This window comes from Pteropus alecto, unplaced genomic scaffold, assembly GCF_000325575.1.
Source record: "Pteropus alecto unplaced genomic scaffold, ASM32557v1 scaffold461, whole genome shotgun sequence".
NCBI classification, from domain to species: domain Eukaryota; kingdom Metazoa; phylum Chordata; class Mammalia; order Chiroptera; family Pteropodidae; genus Pteropus; species Pteropus alecto.
This window is the reverse complement of record NW_006431079.1, coordinates 3,859,286-3,873,405: the sequence shown is the minus strand read 5'-3', so window position 1 is coordinate 3,873,405 and position 14,120 is coordinate 3,859,286. Positions and strand designations below refer to the sequence as shown.

Below are 14,120 nucleotides of genomic sequence, written 5' to 3'. Positions count from 1 at the left end.
TATGCTAAGTATGGCGCCTGAAGACGCTGTGTCAGAATGAGAAAGCCATGGTCTAGCAATTGTTCTGCCCAGGCTTCCTGTAGGATCCCAGGGCACCAGAATCTTCCAGACATCTTCCTGGCCACCATCAGGGCCAGCCTTGTGATCTAGGATCCTCCCGCTGTGTTATTTGAGAAACTTTCTTCCTGCCAGCATTAGGCCAGGTGCCCTGGACATCGGTGGCCAAGAACAGGCTTCAAAAAGCTAAGTGGAAGGTAACCGTCTTCAAAGGGCCCAGACTTCCCAGAAAGCTCTGGAACACAGCCCTGACCTCAGGTCAGTGTTTCCTACAAGTGTAATTGTGATGGCTCCATGAGGGCAGAGACAGGGTCTATCTGGTTTATCTCTGTATCCCTGACAACCCCTAGCTCGGGGCTGGAATACAGGTGGCGCTCAATGCTGACTTGTTGAATTAATGTATGATGACCTCCACCAAGGAAGGAATGAAAGTACAGTGCAAAGAACCCAGGTTTCAGAGTTAGACCTGAATTTTAAACTTTCCAGCTCTATCATTTATACTGGTCATGTACAAACCACTCTACCTCTCTTGAACTCAGCTTCCTCATCTACAAGGTGGGGCTCATAATATCCACCTCAAAATGCTGTGAGCATTATACAGAAATATTTAAAGCCTCTAACCCAGCCCATGGCAGAAAGCACTTTCTGGTTTTTGGTTCATAAACACTTTCACAGCTCTCACTGTATAACAAGCACTGTTCAAACATGGCAAGGGGATCCTAGGTCACAATTATTTTAATTCTTATAACAATCCTGTGGAGTAGAACCTGGTTATATTCCTTTTGCAACTGAAGAAATGGATGCACAGAGGAAGAAAAGCAACTTGCCCAAAGTCTGATATCTAGAAATGGCAGGCCCAGGATTCATATCAATTTCAAAGTCCAAGACTTGAAGTGCTACACTTTTCTGTCTCTAAGCAAGCAGTCGATGAATGTTAGCTTCTGTCCCTACCCTGGTTTGATTGTGAGAAACACGTGACAATGCCAGACTAAGGTTTTCCACTGCAACAGAAGCACAACCAGGCATTCCCATGGGTTGCTGTTTTGTCTGTCTAGTTTTAAACTAAGGTCTACTCCTGTGAAATTCAATTCCAGAGAAGTCTGCTGATCAAAAACTTTTCTTCCATCTTGTCCTCCTACTATCTCCTCCACAACTATCTACCAGAAAAAGAGACACACAGCTCTGTAAAAATAAGGAAAGGGAAAGAAAATAGAGAAAGGAAGAAAATGAGCTTGCAAGCTCTTAGGAAGAGGCCTCATCATCCCTCTAGTTATTCCTAAGACACATAGGGTGCCCAAGGCAAAAGTAATCTGTCCACACGGAGACCAACCACATAAAGTCTCACTTTCCCAATGGACCCAGGGAGCAGAGAGAGAAGTAAGCCACCTCTTCTAATGGCCAAAACCTCATTATAAAGAAAGCTTTCCATTTTTCCTCTCTCTAAGACTGTATTTCCCCTACTGCCAATCACAGAGGAAATTTCATTACCAAAATAAATCAGTGCTACACTTGACCTTGCTTCTCCAATGGCTCAGGATTAATGACATCACAATGTATTCTACAAATGCTCAGAAATATCGGAATAACCCCCTCAAGTCAAAAATACTTGGTATTTCACTAAAAGGCATTCAATTATTTTGATTCTACTCCATGAATTCCAAATGCTTTCAATGTTTTCATTTTAAAAATGCTTTAAGAGAAAAATGTGGTCTCGGTTACCTTAAGAAACCTTGATTCCTGGTCTGGTTAGTGTCCTGACTCACGTATGGTAAGATGAGGAACAGGCTAGAAGCCAAGGAACAGAAGCTCTAGCCCACACTGCTCATGTGACTCAATCCCCGAGTGGCTGGGGCCTCACTGTAGAATCTCCCAACTCAACCTTTTCTTATCCTAAGTCACAAGCAGGTCACGGGCAGCTACAAGGGCACCTAGGGCAGTTCCTTTTAAGGGGTCCAGCCTCCATCTCCCATTGCCCAGCTAATCACCACGTTTCCCTTCCAAAGTCTCAGTAGAAGCTAAATTCTTCCATGTTGTCTCAAGAGAGGGAGTTGAGAGAGATGTTTTCTCCCCAAGGCAACCGCCCGGAAGTGGGCTGGCTTCAGGGCCACTGCGGCAAACGCATCTCCTGCACCCTCGAATCAAGACACATGACCATGAAATGTAATTCCTCATGCTGCTTGCTCAAAAGGATAGCCCCATTTTAAATCAGGTTGGTTACCAACAGTCAGTAAGTGTATAAGGTTGATTTAAAGATAAAAACTATCAATCCATCCAGAACACACGTTCTCAGGAAGCACTCAGAATCTGATTACCCTGAGTATTAAAAAGATTCTCCCACAACTAACGCCATGTTTGTCAAAAGACTGATCACTCTTACTGAAGTACAAGTCACAAAATCACAGCATCATAATATGGAAAAGTCCCATGGACATCATCTACTTTACTCTCTTTTTTCACAAGGGAGAAAACTGAGATGTCGACCAAGGGTAGGGCTGTTCAAGTTCACTGTTGGTAGACTACCCAAATTCAAAGCTTCTCACAGTTCTATTTCCTAGCCTACTGCCTCTGACACCCAATTACCAACAAGAGCTCTCAATTATTTTCACAAAATATTTTTATGGTGGAGTTATAGACAAATTGGTTAAATCTCATGGCTGCTACCTAAAAAGTACATTCAACAAAGAGGAAAACACAACTGGAGTTGAAAAAATTAACTTCTGCTTTGAATTATGTTCTCAGCCCTGAAACTTTGTTCCTAAAGGGACAGTGCCTTTCCCAGTATTCCCTGTGAGAAATAAAGGGCTGTAGTTATTCCCAACCAGAACTTCCAATATTAGACCAATATTTTAGATTACAATTTATAAACAAATGTGAGTTGTACAAGGCAGAGTGTCCCGAAGCATCCTTCACTACTTATAAGAAAATGAGCTTCAAAGAAGGCTCAAAGATTAAAGTGTTTTTCTCTGCCTTTAGAATGGGGAGGTTGCATTTTTAGGTATGAAGACAAGACCCTGAACGCAAATAGCCAGGCTGAGGACAGGTAGCTCAGGAAAGATACAAACTCAGAGAAAATCAAAGGTCCTAAACTCTTCTATATCCTGGCAGCTGAGATGGTTCATGCTGAGTCCATTTCACCAGACCTAAAGAAGCTTCTCTGGCTACAAAGGATCACATGAGAACATAAAACAAATGCTGAAGGTTTGGGTACACACACACACACACACACACACACACACACACACGCCCGCACCCCCATGTGTGTGACACTGACAGGCTGAGAGACTTCAATGCTGCAGAAAGCAACATTTTCCTTGTTTCCATTACATCATCCAAGTTGGAAAGGGGGGGTGGGGTGGGGGGCACAGCTGGTGGCAGCTGCACCACCATCTGCTTTCTCCTTAGCAGTGTGTGCTAGTTTGAGCTGCAGCCTCCTACAGCTCCTGATAGAGGAGGAGCAGTATTAAAGGTACAACACACTATTATGGAAAAGCTTTCAAATTATTTAGAAATAAATCACTCGAGATAAGTTAACAACCTCAGGTAGGTTGCTGAGCCGGTTCCCTTTGAGTTTAGGTTATTTGTTTGCATCTCTTTAGACTAGAGTGCAAACTCTGTCAACTCAATGTGCCCAATTAGACAAGCAGAATGTACAAGCAACCACCTGCCATCTGCTTCCCAAAAGGTAAGCAGCCAAAAAGTACAGGTCTGCAGCTGGAAACATTAACAGAAGGAGTGGGGAATGCCCAAAGCCAGAATACAAGCTCCAGAGCAGTGCATGGGTACATGCTGCTGCCTTTGGCATCCCAAGCCATCTAGTCAACCAGTCCTGCCCTCTTGGGCACTCATGGGGTTTCCTTCGGAACACACTACTAGACGTTCCCTTGCAGAAGGAGAACCAGGTGAGTACAGCCTGGGGGAAGGGGTTAATGCCTTGTCTGCCATTCAGCTACAAACTGGCAGCAAACTGGTGGCTCAAGGGTCTGATCAAGCCATGCGCACGTTTCATCTGGCCTATACAGGTTAGTATTTAAAAAAAAAAAAAAAGTGCTGCCTTTTAAAAATGAGATTTCCTATATAAACATCTAGGATTGCTAGCTCTTCCTAGAAAAAAAATTATCAAGAGATTTGGCAGCACCAGGCCCCCATTTCTACGTGGCACCAGTCTGTCATCTGGAGCTAAGCAGCAGCGCTTCCTTTCAACTGGGCACGCATCCTGGAGAACTAGCTCCCACGTTAGTGTCTGCATATGCCACTGCAACTATCTACGCTCCTACCTGGACCTTGAGAACTTTGGATATAATGCCACTGAGAATGGAGAAGAAGACATCCCTAGGGAATGATTTCCCAGTGGTCCTTCATTGATTCTCCTCTTTAGTTGAGATTTAGTCCCTTGGATGGCTGACACAACATAATGAATGGATCTCGGTAGAAGGTTAGCTACAATGATCCTTTACTACAAGAGCAGGTTGTAGCATTTCAAAGGAGCATTCCAAACCACTTACCGTACATCTTGCCTTCATCTGATAAGATGATTTTCCTCCTCCCACATGGTGGATAGATAGCCAAGGCTTCCTGAAAGCTCTGCTCAATGTCAGGGCTCCAGACCCCTTCTGCATCGTTGTCAATTGGCTTATCAGCAGAGTCACTCATCCTTTCCATGTTTTCGGCAGGGCTCTCGCTGCCGCTCCAGCTGCTGGGCTCAATTTTGGCGGTTGAATTTTCCAAGCCAAAGCTTGGAGCCTTTTCAAGAAAATAAACCTAAGAGAGAAATCAAAAGATAGCGTGATAAGGACGAGGTAACCACCAACACACAGCTCTTGGTAGTTCCACTGCACATTCTTCAGTCGGCAGCTTTGTTGGGAGAGTAACTCCTAGCAGAGAATACAGATATTTGAGATCGAAGTGATTTTTTTTCCCTTTATTTATCATGTTAAGCCCTTCAATACAGAAATACAACGGCAGGCAGAAGCTGGATAATCTTTGCATATGAGAAGAAGTTTTCATCCAAGAATAGTACTTATTCTGACTTACAAGTTCACAGTGAATCATACAAAACCATTTACTAAGTGCCTACTTTCTACCAGGACCACTTTGCTCAACAATAATCAAATCTTCATAGCAGAACAAGTTGTTTAAAAAAAAAAAAAGTAAAACAAAAGATGCCTGCTCGTTGTGGTAACTGATTAACTCTGATGTGTTAAGCCACATTTGTCTCTGACATTACCAAGATGCAGGATGGAAGAAGGAAAGGGGGAGATTATTTTTTTATAACAAATACTAACTCTACTGAGACAGCAACGCCAGTTGACTTGGACATGCTAGTTTACAGCATTTCTCTGCAGGACTATGACACTGTACAATCAGGTCACTTCGCCATTCTCGGCATCTAGATTGTAACTTTGAAGCAGGGACCAAGTTGTCCCCATTCCTGCCTTCCCTACAACAGCTACAAGTGGCAAGCACACTTGCAGAAATAAATGTTTTACACCTACGTGGGCACCTCATCTGGTAGCCTACTCGAAATTCTTGATCATAAGAAGACCGTGAGGGAGACTTTCATTTATTTCTCTGTAGCACTGAAGATTACAGAACCAAAAAAAAAATTTTCTCAAAGATTTACTCCCCTTAAATTATGCATGAAACCTATAGTCTTAAAGGGATAAGCTTTCCAAACAAATGTCAAACTGGCACAAACACCAATGTGAAAATGATCTAATCCAATACCCCCTGCTGTCCACACACTAACACATCAATATTCCTTTGTTGAAAAGGCATCAGATCATTAATTCAAACGCTTCCCCAAAAAGGGGAGAAGAATTGCTCCTGGGGACTGATCGAAGAGGGGAGGCGCAGGGCCTGAGTAGGGATTGCTTGGTGGGACGACCATTTCCGGCCTTCTGCCCCCATCGCGTTGTGCAACATTACAACAGAGGCAGCCAGGAGGGGAGCAGGTGCTGGCAGCCCCACCAGGCACCAGGGACTGCTCCATGTTCCAGGGCAGTCACCTGAGATCACACAGCCTGTCTTCCTTCTCCTCCCAATTGTATCCCTTTCCCCTGGCCTCCCCCACTGGTGTATATCAACGGATCCCAGGTGCAGAAACTCTGAGGCACATGAACGTTACACAATTAATGGAATAACTAGTGGGTGCTTTTGGCTTCGTATTCTGACAGCTTTTTAAATTTGGCAGCACCTGGATAAAAGAAACCCTCAGGTTGTCTGCCTTTAAATGCTGCCACTGATCCAACGTACAAAGAACTTGTCAGCAAAATATTTACTACTTCTTAACCAACATGTGTACATTGACACAGGACTTTAAAAACTGCCAAATGTTGAGGTATAAATTATGCCACAAGAAAGGGTTTTTGATTGACCCCCAGATGAACTGGGTGATGCCCGTGATGTGGGCCTTTTGAATTCTCAAATCATTATATTTTTTTGTTGGGATCTAAGAGTATTTTAAAATTTAAAGGTGAGCCATACTCTCCCTCTAGATCTGTTCTAGATTCAAAGTGGCTTATTGGAGAAATTATGAGAATATGAGTGAACACTTTCAGCAGTGGCTAGTCTACCTTTTCCCTCTCCACCTTTCCCAAAACAAAACGAACAAAAACAAAACAACAGACACATACAAAAATATAGACCAGTCCTTGAGCTCTGGATAGCTCAGGCAAGTATGAATTCACTACAGGGAGCCATATTTTAAGATAAACAGTGAAGATGCCCAGCACGAAACCACTATGGCAGAGGGATGGTATCCAGGACAGTGAGGGCCAGCTGAAGGGACCGGGAGAGCTTTACTTGACTAAAAAGGAAAATTAGCATATAACTGAGAGCCTCAGAGTCTTCAGACCAAAACACACCAACACTCCAAATCCAATGCTTAAGTCCCCTCTAACACTTCTCAACAATTGGTCATACAGTCTATGCATCACCAATGACAATGAACCCACTACCTCCCCCAATAATATCTCCTTCTCACTGAACGCTGAAACTTTTCCATTAGGCTAAAACCCATGAACTGGTTACCTTCTACCCAATCATGCCATGCAGGAGCAAATCTCCCCCAGAAACACCCATGTAGGTATGACACGAGGAACTCTTAGGCTCCTGATTGAATTATGTCCTAGACTAGACATAATTCATATCACCCTTTGCCCATCCCTTATAAACACAGCCCAATTTGTCTACAACCCTCAATAAATGACACTCAGAGTTGGACTATGATCCATAAAACCTCTAAGCTCCCATACTCCAAATGCTGTTTCTGAATTCCCTCTTGCACAATTAGTTTAGGAGCTAAAAGCAGGAGTTTATATTTTTTCCCATTAAATTCCATTTTTTTTAGCTTTGGCCTATGGCTTGAGGCTGGTGAGATCTTTCTGAATTATAATTGCCAAGCTTAGTGTCTGTAGACATCGAACAACCTCTGAAGAGCTATCTGTCACATGGTGAGGGTGTAGACCTATTGAGTGGAAGTTCTAAGATTCTGGCTCAACATAAGAAAAAATGTCCTGCTACCTGAATGATTCAACAAGGGGTGGACTGCCTAAAAGGCAGACAGCAGTCTTGCAAACAACCCCTTCGAGTTACCTCTAAAGCTAGGGGTCACAAGCCCTTGGTGTTTTGGAGGAATGCAATGTTAGCTAGCATTAATTGATCCATCCACTTAATAAGCGCAGGCACTGTTCTGTTCTAAATTCCCATGTTTTTATACATCTACTGCAAAGGAAGAGAACTCTGTGTCCAGGCTCTTACAATTTGGTCAACTGGAGCTCAGCAAGATGGAATTACCTACTCTGGACAAGAGCCAGGACACAACCCCAGAAGCTACCAGATACATAATCCACAGAGTTATACAGACCCTTGGTTTTACAACCCAGTTGTAAGATGAGGCCCTGTATGGGCGGAGAGGTTCTGATCACAAGACTGGGGCTGGCTGAGAAAAGCTCCCTGTACTGGATACCAAAATAACCATTCTGGCATTCTATCCCTCAGGTCCCTTCCAGCCCAGCTCAAAATCCACATCATCCTGGAAACCGTCCTTGTAACTAGTAGCTCAGAGTATCAGCCACACATTAGTAGGGTCCTGAAAATGTGTGGAATTAGTTAACTACCCCCCAATCTATCTGGTTTCCAAGTACACAGCATGTAATAAATAGCAAATGCATGGTGATAACATGCTTATTACCAACAATAGGGTCAAGTGAATTATACACAGACTATCTCTGCCTACAAAGCTTATGTCTTCACCTCCTCATCCATCCTTTGAGCAAGGGAATTAACTTTCACTTGGTTCAATAAAGAAAGAACAACAATGGGGGTGAGAGGGGAGCATGCCGGTAAGGCTCAAACTGATCTGGGTTCCAAAACTGGCTTGCCCACTAGCCAAGCAGTTCAGACTAAAGTGGTTAATATCCCAGAAGCTCAGGTTTTATTTGTAAAATGTAGATAATAGATTCAACTCCAATATAGAAAAATCATTAAAGGGGTAGAGAGACTCTACCCCACAGGGCTGCCATAAAGATTTAGAGAGATAATTAGTGACAGTGCTCTGTCATCTGTAAAACCATAACCAGATGTTCATTATTTTCAAGTCCATCATCTCTAGGCACAGGTATGTACCTTGTTATGCCCAAATACCTACTGATAATGGGATGGTGAATAAATGAAGGCGCTTCCCTAAAGGTTCCCTTTGGGAAATAAATTTACAAAGAATCCTCTTTGTTAAGGTCTTGAGGTAACGAAATAGAAAATTTAAATTGGTAACAAACACTTTTACTTCTAACACTCATCTAAATCTAAACCTATATTCACAGGGTCGATAATTTTCACATTCTTCTAGGAAGTTTGGTTCAGGAGGATAATCCCAAACCTAAATGAATGCCTAAAAGGAAAGAGAAAAGGGAACTCTTGTTTGCTGAAAACAGACTGTGTTTCATGCAGCGTCCCCATCCCATGGCCTCAGTGTCCATCATTAACACTTTCTTCTAAAAGTCCTTTTTTTTCTGAAACTCTTCCTAGACACACCATAATAAACAAACAAACAAACAAAAAACCTGTTACCAGGGACCCAAATATTCCTGCTAACTGCCCCAACAGCCACGCTCCCTAAATGGATCATTCTTTTACAATTATCCACTGCCACTTCAAGAAGGGTAACATGAGGATAGCGGAATGACATCATATGTATATCTGACCAATACACATTTTAATATAAGAGCCTGGGGGAAGAAAGGGGTGAGAGAGTCAAATACAGGTGTTTCTGACACAAACTCTATTCAAGGAACGTATGCACAAAGGATATGACGTAGGACACGGGAATCTGCAGCTCCCTTCATCTTAATTCCTGTGGGTCTCTCATAATGTAAGCATCTCACCCACATTGGGTGATTTAAGGGCTGTTAAATAAAGAGTTAGTTTTAACTAACCCTCATGATTAATGAAACGCCACTAAACATGAAGGTCACAAAAAAATCCAAACAGCTTATTTTAGCCAATGTCTTTAATACTCTATGAGGCAACAGGAAAAGAGCTGGACTAGGAGTTAGGATACTGTCTCTACCTGAGTATCCCAGGACAATATAGTATTTGTAGTCCCCATTGCCTCAGTTTCCATCATCAGTAGTTAGGAAGCCACCTGAGTCATCATGTGTTCCCATAAACTTGACCTATAATAGAACTTAGTAAGTTGGTTTAGTATTGCCCCCCATCATCCACACCCGTGTCCTTGAGGGCAGGAGCCATAGTGTCCCCAGTGCTAGCACAGTACCTGGCATTATAAATATTCAAAGAAAGAAAGAAAGAATAAACCAACAACCAGATAACATGAACATTCTTTGGTAACAACATGACTGATCTTAACACCAAGCTTTCCACGAGAAAGGGATCAGTTTCAGCTTCCTTCCCATTTCTCACTCTGACTCTGGCCAAGGGTCTAATGAGTAGTAAGAGCCCAAAGGAAATCGCCAAATTAGGACAGATTTAAGCCAGGCACAGTTTGGATAACTAAGAGTTGGCTGTCTGATCCAATTTCTTATTTATTAATCATGATTATTGATGAACAATAGTTCTGTGTTAAAGAGACAAATATGGTTTGGGTCCAAGCTTCCTCTACCATAAGCAAACTTTATTTTGAGCAGAATGGTAATTTTTGAGATATATTTTACCTTCTCCATCCCGCCCCCTTTTTACTAGAGAAGAAAAGCAGAAGGTGACAGCTCTAAGAAAAGTTACATAGGCGGCAAAGCGATGAGAGTCTGAAGACCGGAAGCCAAAGAGGTGGCGAAGGAAGAAATTCAAAGAGGTGAAACATGGCAGCAAAGCAAATCTGAGTGAGTAGGTGAATGAAAAAGGCAACATATAGTGAGAAGCCCTGAAGAAAGCTAAGAAAAAAGATTTCTAAGCACTCAGGAGAATGTGAAAGTAGGCACAGGAGGGAGCCATTTCAGGGTTTAAAGAAAGAGAATCACTTGGTTGGACTATTTGTAGTGGACAATTCAACCAAGCATTTGATGGTTCAAAGATCACTGTGATCTTAGTGAAAGCTCAAATTTTTCTCCTAAGAGATAAGCTGCCCTCTCACAAAAAGACTAGGGAAAAAAGGAGCTTTGCTTTGAAAGTGAACTGGTACACCAAATACAAATTCAAGCTTTTCCCAATGAACCAGGCTTCAAGCACAATGTCTGAAGCTTTCACCTACCGGATCTTATATAATCGTTGCACGACGCTTGTTGGGTATCATCCCCATCTTATGGGTTCCAGAGGCCTAAATAAGCTGGCCAAAGTGAAATACTCAGCAGAATTTGAATCTAGGACTCATTTCTCCAGAGAAAATGCACATTCTATGGGAGTATCAGACGCACCTTTGCTGTACAGTAAGCTGGACGCTGGATTGCAAAGGGAGAGAATGTAGGCAGTGCTGTATTCTCAATTCTGTCTATGACTGACGCCATCAAGCATAGTCTAATTAATTCCTGATAAATAGTGATGATACTGACTCACCTCCCTGGGTAGTTAGGAAGAATTTTAGGCACTAATGATAGTTAATCGCTTTTGCATATGTAAAGTGGGGCAAGTTATTATTTTCCTACCATTTCAGACACTAGCCAAACTTGCTAACAAGTGGTTTGAGAAATAGAGGTGAAGATTAGCAGCCTGGATTTTTAAGGCAGCCTCGAGAGAGATGGAACTGCAGAACTCAAGTCATCGTTGTCAAAGAAAGAGCAAAACTTTTAGGGAATGCTAACAGTGAGAATTGAGGCTACATCTGCCGTGGCACCAGTAGCAGCCAGTGAGCCTTAGTGTCATCCACTACGATTGCCAATAGGTTCCCTCTAATTTCAGAAGGATAATTACTCCTTCTCATTTTCAAAAATCACTTCCATATCAACAGGATCCATCAACAAGCCAATAGCTCTTCACCAAGCCCCCGATGCTGGGCACCCCATTAGAGGACTTAGCATTGCCCTCCTGAGATTCCCTGATTAATTCTCTGCTCCATCAGCCCTAAGTACTTGCCCAGGTGACAGCTCGAGAAAGGCTTTGATTGATTTCATGCTATGCAGCTCTGTATTATCAGCCTTTAGGAGAATCACCTTCCTCATCCCCTTAATGAATCTGTTAGCCTTTGAGAACAGAAATTCCTGCCTCTTCCTTTCCCCCCATCACCACGACCAGTCAAGCTAATCACGGCTCTCCTTCATCAGTAGACTCCTTCAAAATAACACAGCCAGAGACTCAGGTCCAGGCAATCTGTCCCATCAGACCAGACCAAAGTGAAGACTTGACATCAGAACAGTACACTTGAACAGGGAGCATGTGCTGGATGACATGAACTGCAGCTTGAGTCATGGATCCCCGGGTTTTGGACAATTTAACCTCAGGAAACACATTTCAAACCTGGAAAGAGAAGTTTCTTTCCTGCTCTAAGAGAAAACAAAAATGCCGGAAGAGTTAGCAGTAAGTAGCCATCACTAAACATTTCAAAAATCAAATGTGTAAGCCCTTTCCCAAGTATAACAGTGAAAGAAAACCCCAAAATTAACTCCTCAATTCCAATAGGTCTGTAGAATGAACACACATGAGGTAGACTCACCACTCATATTGCTTACTAAAAACAAAGAAAACAAATACCAAGGAAATAATACTCTTAATCACTAAATTATGAGTAACTATCACTTTCTTAGTTGGTAAGATTGACCAGATAATCACGATGCCTTAGCATTTTAAATAGCAATTAGTACAAATTCAAAATCAAAAATAGACAGTTCATATTTTAAAAGCTATTAACACATAAGATAAATACATACAAGGCATTTGGCCACACTTTAAAAAAAAAGCATTTCTCGAGGGTCCATCTCAGCCCCCATGCCCAAGGGAATGCCTAAAAACGGGCCTCATACAATCAGAGTGCTGGTTCCCTGGGTGGCAAATCTATGGTTTGTACCTGGGGTGTCATCCTTCTTACAAAAGGCCAGTGGAGACTCACTCAATGTTTCACAGCCTGTCGCCAGCCAACTTAATGATACGTTGGCTCTGGACTGACTCTGAGTCGCAGCAGCTGGACCTGCCCAGACATAGCTCCTTTGGCTGACTCGGAATTCTAATCCTGCTGCATCATGAAAGGCCCTCCCTACTCTACATAGAGATATGGTCCCAGCCGTCTTCTCCAGCTTCTATGACTGAGGATGCTACTCTCAATCTGGCCCTGTCTCTATCTACCCTGGATTATTTAGACAGCATGCTGAGGGGCAAAAGCAACAGGTAAATCCACAGTTTACTTCTGAAAGGGTCATAATCCAGTCAATAAGGAAAACTGGAACCTAGGTGGTATTTTAAAGTGCTGAACTGTGAAGTCCAAGTCCTCCTCTGGTTCTTCTACTACGTATACACACTGGCGTTCAAATACCCTCTAAAGATCCAACCGATCCACATGGATCTCACCAGCATTCATATCAGAGGATCTAAGACCTAGGCTCCAGCATGCCCAGAAGGAAAAAAACTCCTGTGTCCTGTCAGCTTAGGGTGACCAAGAACACAATTCATCACAACACATTCGATTCCTTTTCATCATCTCAACCATCAGAAATCAGGATATCACTTTGTGTGTGGGTGTTGGGTCTGGCCTATCTGCCTTTAAATATCCATTTCTAATGGATCTGCACATACAAACCCTAATATACTACCCAAATTATACAAGACTATTTTTCGAGTCCCAAAACATGATCATTAAACTCCTTGGGAGCAGAAATAGAGCTTATGTGACCTCCAGGACTGAGAACAGTGGCACACAGCATTAACGCTGGATAAAAGTGGGACAACATAAAACAGACAGAACTAAGCTGTTTGTTCCAGTACCTTTCTGAGTCCACAGTTACCATAGAGAAAGTTTATTCCACGAGCTTTGAATAATTGCTTTTATTAAATTATGCTTTTATGTGATGCCATCAGCATACTAAAAAACACCCCATGAATTAGTCACTGGATCTTCTACAAGGATGGTGGGGTGTCCTTCATTGCATCACACAGATTTCTCTTTACAAAGACCCTAAAGGAAAGTTCGATAATAAAATACTGTGTGTTTTTCACCTTGCAGTCAACCAGCTAGGCCTTGGCTTTACTCACTCGCTGCCAAGGTGCACTGAGCCACACTGGCAGGCCCCTCGAAGAAAGTACGGAGGTTATTTGGGTTGGCAAATTTGATTTCATTCTTACATCCACTTTAAGTCCCTACCTCTGGCCCCTTCTTTTTCTTCTTCTTTCCCAGCTTTTAACTTATGCTACTTTGCAGGCTTACAAGCTGCCCCTTAAATTCATTCTGAAACAAGACAGGGTAGAAACACGAAGGGGAAATTACTTCTGTTTTACACTTCCCCCCACACCCCTATTTCTCCCCCACCCCCAATGCCAGGCACTAGAGACAGGGAGATAAATAAATATGCTACCCTCCCTGCCCTCAAAGAGCACCCTTTCAGCAAGCAGAGAGATGAGTAGGTTAATTCTCCTTCAAGACTTCAAGCCCCTTGGGTGGGAAACCTGCCCTACCCTCTCCGCCACTCCCT

At 42.8% G+C, this 14,120-nt stretch overlaps 1 protein-coding gene across 9 annotated transcripts in view; it reads right to left on the bottom strand.

Moving 5' to 3' along the window:
* Positions 1 to 14,120, bottom strand: part of TEAD1 (TEA domain transcription factor 1) — a 252,398-nt gene that overhangs the window by 169,362 nt on the left and 68,916 nt on the right. For 8 of the 9 annotated variants that reach the window (XM_025038630.1, XM_025038653.1, XM_025038632.1 and 5 more), the window contains exons 1-2: positions 12,506 to 12,532; positions 4,560 to 4,815 (exon numbers count right to left, since the gene is read on the bottom strand). In XM_025038630.1, coding sequence (XP_024894398.1) covers positions 4,560 to 4,815; positions 12,506 to 12,517 — 268 coding nt within the window. In that variant the 5' untranslated portion in view covers positions 12,518 to 12,532. Of the gene's footprint in view, positions 1 to 4,559; positions 4,816 to 12,505; positions 12,533 to 14,120 lie in introns of those variants that run through there. The other variant, XM_015596482.2, reaches the window with a different exon arrangement.